At 40.2% G+C, this 14,050-nt stretch overlaps 1 protein-coding gene across 1 annotated transcript; it reads right to left on the bottom strand.

Annotated features, from left to right (window-relative positions):
- Positions 1–663: 663 nt before the first annotated feature.
- LOC133642980 (voltage-dependent calcium channel gamma-1 subunit-like) lies at positions 664–8,228 on the bottom strand. The gene is made up of 4 exons (XM_062037403.1): positions 8,195–8,228; positions 6,778–6,852; positions 3,943–4,080; positions 664–896 (listed from the first exon to the last, which is right to left on the bottom strand). The coding sequence occupies exons 1-4, from the start codon at positions 8,226–8,228 to the stop codon at positions 664–666; spliced, it is 480 nt and encodes a 159-aa protein (XP_061893387.1).
- Positions 8,229–14,050: the final 5,822 nt, after the last annotated feature.

Genomic DNA, 14,050 nt, shown 5'->3' with positions numbered 1-14,050 from the left:
TAAATGGGGGAGGGAGGTTTTTTGGGTTGGTGCACTAATTGTAAGTGTATCTTGTGTTTTTTATGTGGATTTAATAAAAAAATAAAATAAAATAAAAAATAAATAAAAAAACCGATACTGCTAATAAAAAAAACGATACCGATAATTTCCGATATTACATTTTAACGCATTTATCGGCCGATAATATCGGCAGACCGATATTATCGGACATCTCTAGTTATATTTAATTAATTATGATTATTAGAGTATTAAGTATGAGTATTAAAATTGCTATGTTTATTCAGTTTATTTATATAGCCCTAAATCACAAGTGTCTCAAAAAGCTGCACAAGCAACATCCTCGGCTCAGATCCCACAAGAAAATTTAATTTTAAATTATTAAATAAATTTTACTTTGCATATTCTGACATTTTTCCCCTAAAAAAAAACATTTTTTCATAGAATTTCCTTTTTTTTCTCTCACTACTATTCTCTGTCTTTTAATTACAAATGTCATAAAATGTTTAAATAGCAATAAAGCAATTTGATTCACGTACAAAAAAAACAACCCAAAATGACTACGACTATTTTAAAAATGTTGATGTTCTTTTTCACTTGTATAATTGGTTCCTAACTTCTTTTGAGCGCACGTGAAATCATGCAGGTGGTTGTGCGGGTGTGACGCTAATCTAAGGTGTCAGGCTCAGCGTCCATGCAGGTCTCCCAGGGGTTCCTGGGCATGTGGGGCATGGAGATAAGGAGGAGTGCCACTCCGCTGAGGATGAGGAGGGTGAAGGCGGCGCAGGCGCAGGTGAAGGACCACGAGTAGTAGTACTCGATCCAGATGGTCTCGTCGCTGTCAATCATACGCTTGACGGACTGCCGCATGACCTCCACAGAGATGATGATGCAGAGACCTACATGCAGGATACATAAGTTGAGTAGCTCCTATGTACAAAACCCCCAAACCAGTGAAGTTGGCACGATGTGTAAATTGTAAATGGTAAAGGCATCAAAAATTGACATCGGTGTGTAAAGGATATCACCACCCACTTCAGAAAACCACTGTCAGTAACTACAGTTTGTCGCTACATCTGTAAGTGCAAGTTAAAACTGTACTATGCAAAGCCAAAGCCTTTTTATCAACAACACCCGGAAACGCCGCCGTCTTCGCTGGACCCGAGTTCATCAAATATGGACTGATGCAAAGTGTAAAAGTGTTCTGTGGTCTGACGAGTCCACATTTCAAATTGTTTTTGGAAACTCTGGACGTCATGTTCCTCCGGACCAAAGAGGAAAAGAACCATCCGGATTGTTATAGGCGCAAAGTGGAAAAGCCAGCATGTGTGATGGTATGGGGGTGTATTAGTGCCCAAGACATGGGTAACTTACACATCTGTGAAGGCACCATTAATGCTGAAAGGTACATACAGGTTTTTGGAGCGAGCAAGCAACGTCATCATGGGCGCCCCTGCTTATTTTAGCAAGACAATGCCGAGGTACATACAGGTTTTGGAGCGAGCAAGCAACGTTGTCATGGGCGCCCCTGCTTATTTTAGCAAGACGATGCCGAGGTACATACAGAGTTTGGAGCGAGCGAGCAAAGTTGTCATGGGCGCCCCTGCTTATTTTAGCAAGACGATGCCGAGGTACATACAGGTTTTGGAGCGAGCGAGCGACGTTATCACGGACGCCCCTGCTTATTTTAGCAAGACGATGCCGAGGTACATACAGGTTTTGGAGCGAGCAAGCAACGTTATCATGGACGCCCCTGCTTATTTTAAGCAAGACAATGCCGATGTACATACAGGTTTTGGAGCGAGCGAGCAACGTTATCATGGGCGCCCCTGCTTATTTTAGCAAGACGATGCCGAGGTACGTACAGGTTTTGGAGCGAGCGAGCAACGTTGTCATGGGCGCCCCTGCTTATTTTAGCAAGACGATGCCGAGGTACGTACAGGTTTTGGAGCGAGCGAGCAACGTTATCACGGACGCCCCTGCTTATTTTAGCAAGACAATGCCGAGGTACATACAGGTTTTGGAGCGAGCGAGCGACGTTGTCATGGACGCCCCTGCTTATTTTAACAAGACGATGCCGAGGTACATACAGGTTTTGGAGTGAGCGAGCGACGTTATCATGGACGCCCCTGCTTATTTTAGCAAGACAATGCCGAGGTACATACAGGTTTTTGGAGCGAGCAAGCAACGTCATTATGGGCGCCCCTGCTTATTTTAGCAAGACGATGCCGAGGTACATACAGGTTTTGGAGCGAGCGAGCGAGCGAGCGACGTTGTCATGGGCGCCCCTGCTTATTTTTGCAAGACGATGCCGAGGTACATACAGGTTTTGGAGCGAGCGAGCGACGTTATCATGGGCGCCCCTGCTTATTTTAGCAAGACAATGCCGAGGTACGTACAGGTTTTGGAGCGAGTGAGTGACGTTATCACAGACGCCCCTACTTATTTTAGCAAGACGATGCCGAGGTACATACAGGTTTTGGAGCGAGCAAGCGACGTTATCATGAACGCCCCTGCTTATTTTATCAAGACAATGCCGAGGTACATACAGGTTTTGGAGCGAGCGAGCAACGTTATCACGGGCGCCTCTGCTTATTTTAGCAAGACAATGCCGAGGTACGTACAGGTTTTGGAGCGAGCGAGCAACGTTATCATGGGCGCCCCTGCTTATTTTAGCAAGACAATGCCGAGGTACATACAGGTTTTTGGAGCGAGCAAGCAACGTCATTATGGGCGCCCCTGCTTATTTTAGCAAGACGATGCCGAGGTACATACAGGTTTTGGAGCGAGCGAGCGAGCGAGCGACGTTGTCATGGGCGCCCTTGCTTATTTTTGCAAGACGATGCCGAGGTACGTACAGGTTTTGGAGCGAGTGAGTGACGTTATCACAGACGCCCCTACTTATTTTAGCAAGACGATGCCGAGGTACATACAGGTTTTGGAGCGAGCGAGCGACGTTATCATGGACGCCCCTGCTTATTTTAAGCAAGACAATGCCGAAGTACGTACAGGTTTTGGAGCGAGTGAGTGACGTTATCACAGACGCCCCTACTTATTTTAGCAAGACGATGCCGAGGTACATACAGGTTTTGGAGCGAGCGAGCGACGTTATCATGGACGCCCCTGCTTATTTTAGCGAGACAATGCCGAGGTACATTCAGGTTTTGGAGCGAGCGAGCGACGTTATCATGGGCGCCCCTGCTTATTTTAGCAAGACAATGCCGAGGTACGTACAGGTTTTGGAGCGAGTGAGTGACGTTATCACAGACGCCCCTACTTATTTTAGCAAGACGATGCCGAGGTACATACAGGTTTTGGAGCGAGCGAGCGACGTTATCATGGACGCCCCTGCTTATTTTAAGCAAGACAATGCCGAAGTACGTACAGGTTTTGGAGCGAGTGAGTGACGTTATCACAGACGCCCCTACTTATTTTAGCAAGACGATGCCGAGGTACATACAGGTTTTGGAGCGAGCGAGCGACGTTATCATGTACGCCCCTGCTTATTTTAGCGAGACGATGCCGAGGTACATACAGGTTTTGGAGCGAGCGAGCGACGTTATCATGGGCGCCCCTGCTTATTTTAGCAAGACAATGCCGAGGTACGTACAGGTTTTGGAGCGAGCGAGCAACGTTATCATGGGCGCCCCTGCTTATTTTAGCAAGACGATGTCGAGGTACATACAGGTTTTGGAGCGAGCGAGCGACGTTATCATGGACGCCCCTGCTTATTTTAGCAAGACGATGCCGAGCCACGTGTTACTCAAGTTTCTCAGTCGGAACATTAAATATATTGTGTCTATTCAATTGAATATAAGCTGAAAAGGATTTGCAAATCATTGTATTTTGTTTTAATTTACGGATTACAAAACGTGCCAACTTCACTGGTTTTGGGTTGGTGTAGATCCTTCAGCATTTCCAAACACATGGTGTGACAACGAGCACCTGCAAAGGCAAAGAACATCCCGGCAGGCCGCAGCAGGTAGTCCCGCCCCTTCCCGAAGGAGAAGATGACACAGAGGGTCCCCAAGATCATGAAGAGTAGACTGAAAATGGCGATGGCCGCCGCAGAGATGTTGTACTCTGACAAAGTACAGCAGAGACTCCATGGTTAGGGAGAGCGGGCACAAGAAAAAGCAAAAAGGCAGATGCAATCCAGCGTGGCTTACATAATTGAGTCATGACACATAATTAGCCTTTAAATGAGCTCAAAACAATTTGTACAAAGTAGCGATGGATCACTTGCATGACAGCTTGGTGCAACAATAACACCAAGGACACAACAAAGTGGCCTTTTTTTTTCCTTTGTTGAGAACCCTAACCGGGTGCCAGGACTACTTTGACATGTTGCTTTCTCTCTGGCTGTCTGCAGTGACGAGGCTTGGAATTGGAAATATAAATTAAACAGGGACTGAAAGTCTGGCCAGAGGAGAAAAGTATATTAGATGAAACCTCCACTTCTTCTTCATGCTGGTATGTACTGATGAGCTCCTATATAGTGATGGCCGTGCCAGAGCTTCAACATACCTATGAGGGGCCGTTAGGGACATTATTCAGAATGACCTCTTACACACACTACTGAAACACTCTTACATACACTACTGAAACACTCTTACACACACTACTGAAATGCTCTCACATAAACAACTGAAATCTTTTTCTCATACACACACTACTGAAACACTCTTATACACACTACTGAAACACTCTTATACACACTACTGAAACACTCTTATACACACTACTGAAACACTCTTATACACACTACTGAAACACTCTTACAAACACTACTGAAACACTCTTATACACACTACTGAAACACTCTTATACACACTACTGAAACACTCTTATACACACTACTGAAACACTCTTACATACACTACTGAAACACTCTTATACACACTACTGAAACACTCTTATACACACTACTGAAACACTCTCATACACACTACTGAAACACTCTTATACACACTACTGAAACACTCTTATACACACTACTGAAACACTATCATACACACTACTGAAACACTCTTATACACACTACTGAAACACTCTTATACACACTACTGAAACACTCTTATACACACTACTGAAACACTCTTATACACACTACTGAAACACTATCATACACACTACTGAAACACTCTTACATACACTACTGAAATGCTCTCACATAAACAACTGAAATATTTTTCTCACACACACACACTACTAAAACACTCTTACACACACAACTGAAACACTATTATACACACTACTGAAACACTCTTACACACACTACTGAAACACTATTATACACACTACTGAAATGCTCTTACATACACTACTGAAATGCTCTCACATAAACAACTGAAATCCTTTTCTCACACACACTACTGAAACACTCTTATACACACTACAGAAACACTCTTATACACACTACTGAAACACTCTTATGCACACTACTGAAACACTCTTACATACACTACTGAAATGCTCTCACATAAACAACTGAAATATTTTTCTCACACACACACTACTGAAACACTCTTATACACACTACTGAAACACTCTTATACACACTACTGAAACACTCTTACATACACTACTGAAATGCTCTCACATAAACAACTGAAATATTTTTCTCACACACACTACTGAAACACTCTTATACACACTACTGAAACACTCTTATACACACTACTGAAACGTTCTCACATAAACAACTGAAATCTTTTTCTCACACACACACTACTGAAACACTATTATACACACTACTGAAACACTCTTATACACACTACTAAAACACTCTTATACACACTACTGAAAAACTCTTATACACACTACTGAAACACTCCTATACACACTACTGAAACACACTTACATACACTACTGAAATGCTCTCACATAAACAACTGAAATCTTTTTCTCACACACACACACTACTGAAACACTCTTATACACACTACTGAAACACTCTTATACACACTACTGAAACACAATTATACACACTACTGAAACGCTCTTACATACACTACTGAAATGCTCTCACATAAACAACTGAAATCTTTTTCTCACACACACACTACTGAAACACTCTTATACACACTACTGAAACACTCTTATACACACTGAAACACTCATATACACACTACTGAAACACTCGTACATACACTACTGAAATGCTCTCACATAAACAACTGAAATCTTTTTCTCACACACACACTACTGAAACACTCTTATACACACTACTGAAACACTCTTATACACACTGAAACACTCATATACACACTACTGAAACACTCGTACATACACTACTGAAATGCTCTCACATAAACAACTGAAATCTTTTTCTCACACACACTACTGAAACACTCTTATACACACTACTGAAACACTCTTATACACACTACTGAAACACTCTTACATACACTACTGAAATGCTCTCACCTAAACAACTGAAATGTTTTTCTCTCACTCACACGACTGAAACACTCTTATACACACTACTGAAACACTCTTATAGCATTTCAGTAGTGTGTATAAGAGTGTTTCAGTAGTGTGTATAAGAGTGTTTCAGTAGTGTGTATAAGAGTGTTTCAGTAGTGTTTATAAGAGTGTTTCAGTAGTGTATGTAAGAGTGTTTCAGTAGTGTGTATAAGGGTGTTTCAGTAGTGTGTATAAGAGTGTTTCAGTAGTGTGAGTGAGAGAAACATATTTCAGTTGTTTATGTGAGAGCATTTCAGTAGTGTATGTAAGAGGTCATTCTGAATAATGTCCCTAACGGCCCCTCATACCTACCCTTCTGGGTCTTGACTTCGAAAACTTCCGCTTCTTCTCCCGACGTGAAATGTTTGAAGTAGGAGCAGTTTTTGGCTGCAGGAGAAGAAAAGAGGAGAGAAAGAAAGTAAAAGAAGTGAGAAATGCATTCTCGTCTCCATGTTAGCTACCTCTCTTTGTTTATAATGTTTATTTTCTGCTGAACCTACTCTTTATTTTATTTTATGCTGCAGCTGTTACATATACTGGAATATTGTACATAGTAATTGCTATATATTATTATTATTATGTATATATCAGTGTCGTCCCGATACCTATATTTTGGCATGTCCCAAATTCCGAGCTGCTGTTTTGAGGCATGTTAAAAAAAATAATGCACTTTGTGACTTCAATCATAAATATGGCAGTGCCATGTTGGCTTTTTTTTCTTCCATAACTTGAGTTGATTTATTTTGGAAAACCTTGTTACATTGTTTAATGCATCCAGCGGGGCATCACAACAAAATTAGTAGAGATGTCCGATAATATCGGTCTGCCGATATTATCGGCCGATAAATGCGTTAAAATGTAATATCGGAACTTATCGGTATCGTTTTTTTTATTATCAGTATCGTTTTTTTTTGTTTTTTTGTGTTTTTTTTATTAAATCCACATAAAAAACACAAGATACACTTACAATTAGTGCACCAACCCAAAAAACCTCCCTCCCCCATTCACACTCATTCACACAAAAGGGTTGTTTCTTTCTGTTATTAATATTCTGGTTCCTACATTATATATCAATATATATCAATACAGTCTGCAAGGGATACAGTCCGTAAGCACACATGATTGTGCGTGCTGCTGGTCCACTAATAATACTAACCTTTAACACTTAATTTTACTCATTTTCATTAATTACTAGTGTCTATGTAACTGTTTTTATTATGTTTTACTTTCTTTTTTATTCAAGAAAATGTTTTTAATTTATTTATCTTATTTTATTTGATTCATTTTTTTAAAAAGTACCTTATCTTCACCATACCTGGTTGTCCAAATTAGGCATAATAATGTGTTAATTCCACGACTGTATATATCGGTTGAAGTCGGTATCGGTTGATATCGGTATCGGTAATTAAAGAGTTGGACAATATCGGCATATCGGCAAAAAGCCATTATCGGACATCCCTAAAAATTAGGCATAATAATGTGTTAATTCCACGACTGTATATATCGGTATCGCTTCATATCGGAATCGGTAATTAAGAGTTGGACAATATCGGAATATGTATGTATTACACAGCGGGCAGAACAGGTGGCTGACAACTATGCATGGAACTTGAGTAAGGAGTAAGATGATACATGTGAGCATTGACCATTGATATCGAGGTATGTGTGGGTCGTATGAGTCATTTTACCCCGCAGACTGAGATCCATAAGTAGCAACTACTCCGCTTACTTGGAAAGTCATACAGATTTCTGTCACAGTCCATGCCAGAAAACCAACAAATTGAGCTGAACTGCACCAATTTTGTCAAGAGTGGTCAAAAATTCAACCAGAAGCTTGCCAGGCCGCCGTGTTTTTGATGACATCATTGCTCTTTTCAAAAGGCCTACTGCAAAAAACGCTGGTCAAAGGGGTTCTTAACCTTTTTTGACCTCAGGGCCCACCTTTTCCACTACAAAGGGGCACAGAATTAGTAATCTTACTCTTGATTTGAATAATTTTCAATAATTATATCTAAACCTCCTTACAGTTTACAATCTTGTCAAATGATAAGAAGCCAATCACAAAGAGTGTCAGAAAAATTGGCATGTAAATTATCAAAGAACTTTCCGTTCTCTGAGTTCCCAATGAACAGACAAGAGGCTGTCTTTGTTATACCAAGCAAAGGCTTGGAAAATTCCATTGTGTACGATGGGAGGAGATGGGGGGGTGTTATCTATTGTCATCGAAGACCTGCTCAAGCTGAATCCAGGACTAGCCCAAGCCCGAGGCATCTTTTCCCTTTGTTTTCAATGTGACCAAAAACAAGCGCTGTTTGCATACCCCCCCCCCCCCCATTCCTTTGGAAGCAGATGTTGTTGTGCAAACAGGGAGTGTCCAAAATAAAGGAGGAGACGTAAACCATTTTCGTCAGAGCGTGCTAAGACACTGCTGAGTCCAAATTTAATTCTGTCTCTGTTTGATTCTTTGCTTCTTGTCTTGTTTAATAGATGTCATCAGTGTTTGAACATGACAAAGAGTATTTTTCATTTAACTCGTAAACCTTAGGCTATAGTCAGCCCGATTAGAGAGATAAACAATGAAATATACCGCATAAGAAGGCACTCATTGATAGGAATGGGTACCGAATCCGGTACTTTTTTTGGCACCGACCGATTCGTGCAAAATCAAACGGTGCGCGTGATGTCAACTTGTACTTCAGCACTTGGTGATCACTCCAGCAGTACTGAGAGCGGACTCTGCTAAACTACCTTTAGGTGATGTCGCAATTTACAATGCCAACAAATACAATGACTGAAAACTAGGGATGTCCGATAATATCTGCCTGCCGATATTATTGGCCGATAAATGCGTTAAAATGTAATATCGGAAATTATCGGTATCGGTTTCTTTATTATCGGTATCGTTTTTTGTTTTTTTAAAAATTAAATCAACATAAAAAACACAAGATACACTTACAATTAATGCACCAACCCAAAAAACCTCCCTCCTCGTTCACACAAAAGGGTTGTTTCTTTCTCTTATTAATATTCTGGTTCCTACATTATATATCAATATATATCAATACAGTCTGCAAGGGATACAGTCCGTAAGCACACATGATTGTGCGTGCTGCTGGTCCACTAATAGTACTAACCTTTAACAGTTAATGTTACTCGTTTTCATTAATTACTAGTTTCTATGTAACTGTTTTTAGATTGTTTTACTTTCTTTTTTATTCAAGAAAATGTTTTGAATTTATTTATCTTATTTTATTTTATAATTTTTTTTTAAAAGGACCTTATCTTCACCATACCTGGTTGTCCAAATTAGACATAATAATGTGTTAATTCCACGACTGTATATATCGGTTGATATCGGTATCGGTTGATATCGGTATCGGTAATTAAAGAGTTGGACAATATCGGAATATCGGATATTGGCACTGATTGTGGTGAAATACAGGAATAAGTAGCTCTCTGATTAGTGCCCGGGAGCAGGTGAGCGTCCCCCAAACACTAATCAGAGGCAGGTGAAACTAATCAGCACCCATCATCCATCCATCCATCCATCCATTTTCTACCGCTTATTCCCATGACAACTAAAACACAAACCCAGTAGGTGCTGAAAACAGAACTGAGGGAGTGAAAAACTAAACAAATCATGATCCGGGCAACGGATCATGATTTGTTACCAAGTTTTTAGCAAATAAATGACGCATAAAATAAGTAAAACACATTCTGACAATGAAATTGCGTTTGTGTCAAAATATTTAGTCTTTTTTTTTTTAGAGTTAATTGAAATTATTTAAGAGAGTAATAATGTGATTAATCATGATTAATCCAAATTCAAAAGTGTTATTAAACTGATTAAATAAATTCATCATTTGATAGCACTAATTAAATGTTTTTTCTCTATCCTGTAAAATGTGGATTTCTTTTAAAATGTGGATTTTTTAAATTATGAATTCAACTTAATTTTCATAAAATAAGTTGTTTTCTTCAAATAGTATGATAATTTCCATCGAACCCTTTGCTGTCCCGATATGCAGCCTATCTGCGAGGAGGTGGACGGAAAGTAAGACCAGACCAGTGTTCCCACTTTTCACCATCGCTTCTCCCTTAGATTAAACTCATAAAGCTTTCTGTCTCCACACTGATGGATAACACGCGTGTGTGTGTGTGTGCGTGTGTGTGTGTGTGTGTGTGTGTGTGTGTGTGTGTGTGTGTGTGTGTGTGTGTGTGTGTGTGTGTGTGTGTGTGTGTGTGTGTGTGTGTTCTTGTATTTACCCTTCTTGAGACATCAACAAGGAAAAGTATCTTCCATATGAGGAGGTGTGAACAAGTGATGACTTAAATCATGGTCCCAATAACATTGCATCTAATAGAGAATGTCTCATTTGCACCTCCTGGTGGTGAAATATATCAAAATGAGGGCGGTCCCAAAAAGGAGGGATTTTTCAAATTGACTGTGTGTCGCTTTTAAAAGTGCTCCCCCTCTGGTCAACATATGAAATAACAAGTGTGTGTAAGAAATTGAAATGCGCCCCCTTTGGCCAAAATCAATTTAAAAAATTAAATAAATATGTATAGATATTGTTTCCGTTTCTGTAATATTGCAATATTTTCTCGTAAAATTATTACTTTTTGTATGTAAAATTATTACTTTTTAATGCAAAATGGTGACATTTGTCATATAAAATTCTGACTTTCATCACAATATTGCCGATGTATTTTGTTGTTCTTGTAAAATAGTGACATTTTTTAGTAAAGTTATGAAATTTGTCATAATTTTGCAGAGTAAAATTCAGATTATTATTACAATATTGCCAGAATGTTTAAGTTTTCTTATGAAAATTGTGACTTTTGTCGAGTAAAATTAGGACTCTTTCATTAAAATTGCCAAAATGTTAAGCTTTTCTTGTAAAACTGCGACTGTTATTGAGGCCAATTCCAACTTTTATCATAATATTGCACAATTGTTCAGTTACTCTTGTAAAATTTTGACTTGCGTTTAGTAAAATTATGACTTTTATTATAATACTGCCAAAATTCTAAGTTTTTCTTTTGAAATTGTGACCTTTTTCCTGTGAAATTCCAACTCATTTTTAACAATAAGCATTTTTATATTTGCAAAGTATGTATATATTATTGATGTTGTAAATACACATCTTTATATATCTAGAAAGGGTGGTCCTAAAGAGGTAGGCATTTTTTCCCGGATGTCTCAAGAAGGTAACAAATACAAGAGTGTGTGTGTATGTGTGTGTATGTGTGTGTGTGTGTGTGTGTGTGTGTGTGTGTGTGTGTGTGTGTGTGTGTGTGTGTGTGTGTGTGTGTGTGTGTGTGTGTGTGTGTGTGTGTGAGCACATACTGTATGAGAGTGATGAGAGTGTGTATATATATATATATGCATGCACACCAGGCAACAGAGAAGCTGTTTGTTACTCAGGATGAGAGAGAATTACTAAAGAGGTTACCTAGCAACAGGCGGCGGCTGCTGGTCCTGGCTGGTCCAATCTATTTACCCACATGTTAAGGCATATTAAGAAGACCCTGGGCATGTGTTCTCTGGATTTGACTTGGAATTTCCCAACCAATCATCCCACTATTTCATCCTAAGGTGCACAAAATTAAAAATATGTTTTATTGACACTTGAAACTTCTCACACATTCCCACCTCCTTTTAAATCTTTGAAATATGGAACTTTGCCATGCTGGGGTTTTGTTGTCAAAGAAGAAATGCACTTTTTTGGGGAATTTTGCCTATAATTCACAATCTTTATGACAGACGAGAAACATATGCCTTTTTTAAATGGATGTAAATAAACATAAATAAAAGTCAGGGCATTCAATTGATCGCAACTGGACTGTTTGGTTTGTCTTAGAAGACGTTTGGCCTCTCACCCGTGTAGGCTTCATCAGTTCAAGCTCTAGACTTAGATTGGTCAGATCTAGTCTAGCGGCTGGTGCCAATACCTCAGTAGGCTTCAATAGTTCAAGCTCTAGACTTAGATTGGTCAGATCTAGTCTAGCGATTGGTGCCAATACCTCAGTAGGCTTCATCAGTTCAAACTCCAGACTTAGATTGGTCAGATTTAGTATTGCGACTGGTGCCAATACCTCAGTAGGCTTCATCAGTTCAAACTCCAGACTTAGATTGGTCAGATTTAGTATTGCGACTGGTGCCAATACCTCAGTAGGCTTCATCAGTTCAAGCTCCAGACTTAGATTGGTCAGATCTAGTCTAGAGGCTGGTGCCAATACCTCAGTAGGCTTCATCAGTTCAAGCTCTAGACTTAGATTGGTCAGATCTAGTCTTGCGACTGGTGCCAATACCTCAGTAGGCTTCAACAGTTCAAGCTCTAGACTTAGATTGGTCAGATGTAGTCTTGAGGCTGGTGCCAATACCACAGTTGGCTTCATCAGTTCAAGCTCCAGATTTAGATTGGTTAGATCTAGTCTAGCAAGTGGTGCCAATACCTCAGTAGACTTCATCAGTTCAAGCTCCAGACTTAGATTTGGTCAGATCTAGTCTAGCGACTGGTGCCAATACCTCAGTAGGCTTTATCAGTTCAAACTCCAGACTTAGATTGATCAGATCTAGTCTAGAGGCTGGTGCCAATACCTCAGTAAGCTTCATCAGTTCAACCTCTAGACTTAGTTGTTCAGATCTAGTCTAGAGGCTGGTGCCAATACCTCAGTAAGCTTAATCAGTTCAACCTCTAGACTTAGTTGTTCAGATCTAGTCTAGAGGCTGGTGCCAATACCTCAATAGATTTCAACAGTTCAAGCTCTAGACTCAGATTGGTCAGATCTAGTCTAGCGACTGGTGCCAATTCCTCAGTAGGCTTCATCAGTTCAAACTCCAGACGTAGATTGGTCTGATCTAGTCTAGCGACTGGTGCCAATACCTCAGTAGGCTTCATCAGTTCAAGCTCTAGACTTTGATTAGTCAGATCTAGTCTAACGACTGGTGCCAATACCTCAGTAGGCTTCATCAGTTCAAACTCCAGACATAGATTGGTCTGATCTAGTCTAGCGACTGGTGCCAATACCTCAGTAGGCTTCATCAGTTCAAGCTCTAGACTTAGATTAGTCAGATCTAGTCTAGCGACTGGTGCCAATACCTCAGTAGGCTTCATCAGTTCAAGCTCCAGACTTAGATTGGTCAGATCTAGTCTAGAGGCTGGTGCCAATACCTCAGTAGGCTTCATCAGTTCAAGCTTCAGACTTAGATTTGGTCAGATCTAGTCTAGCGACTGGTGCCAATACCTCAGTAGGCCTCATCAGTTCAAACTCCAGACTTAGATTGGTCAGATCTGGTCTAGAGGCTGGTGCCAATACCTCGGTAGACTTCAACAGTTCAAGCTCTAGACTTAGATTGGTCAGATCTAGTCTAGAGGCTGGTGCCAATACCTCAGTAGGCTTCATCAGTTCTAGCTCCAGACTTAGATTTGGTCAGATCTAGTCTACCGACTGGTGCCAATACCTCAGTAGGCTTCATCAGTTCAAACTCCAGACTTAGATTGGTCAGATCTAGTCTAGAGGCTGGTGTCAATACTTTAGTAAGCTTCATCAGTTCAACCTCTAGACTTAGTTGTTCAGA

This window comes from Entelurus aequoreus, linkage group LG25, assembly GCF_033978785.1.
Source record: "Entelurus aequoreus isolate RoL-2023_Sb linkage group LG25, RoL_Eaeq_v1.1, whole genome shotgun sequence".
NCBI lineage: Eukaryota > Metazoa > Chordata > Actinopteri > Syngnathiformes > Syngnathidae > Entelurus > Entelurus aequoreus.
Note: the sequence above shows the minus strand (reverse complement) of the source record. Positions and strands in the feature narration are given on the sequence as shown.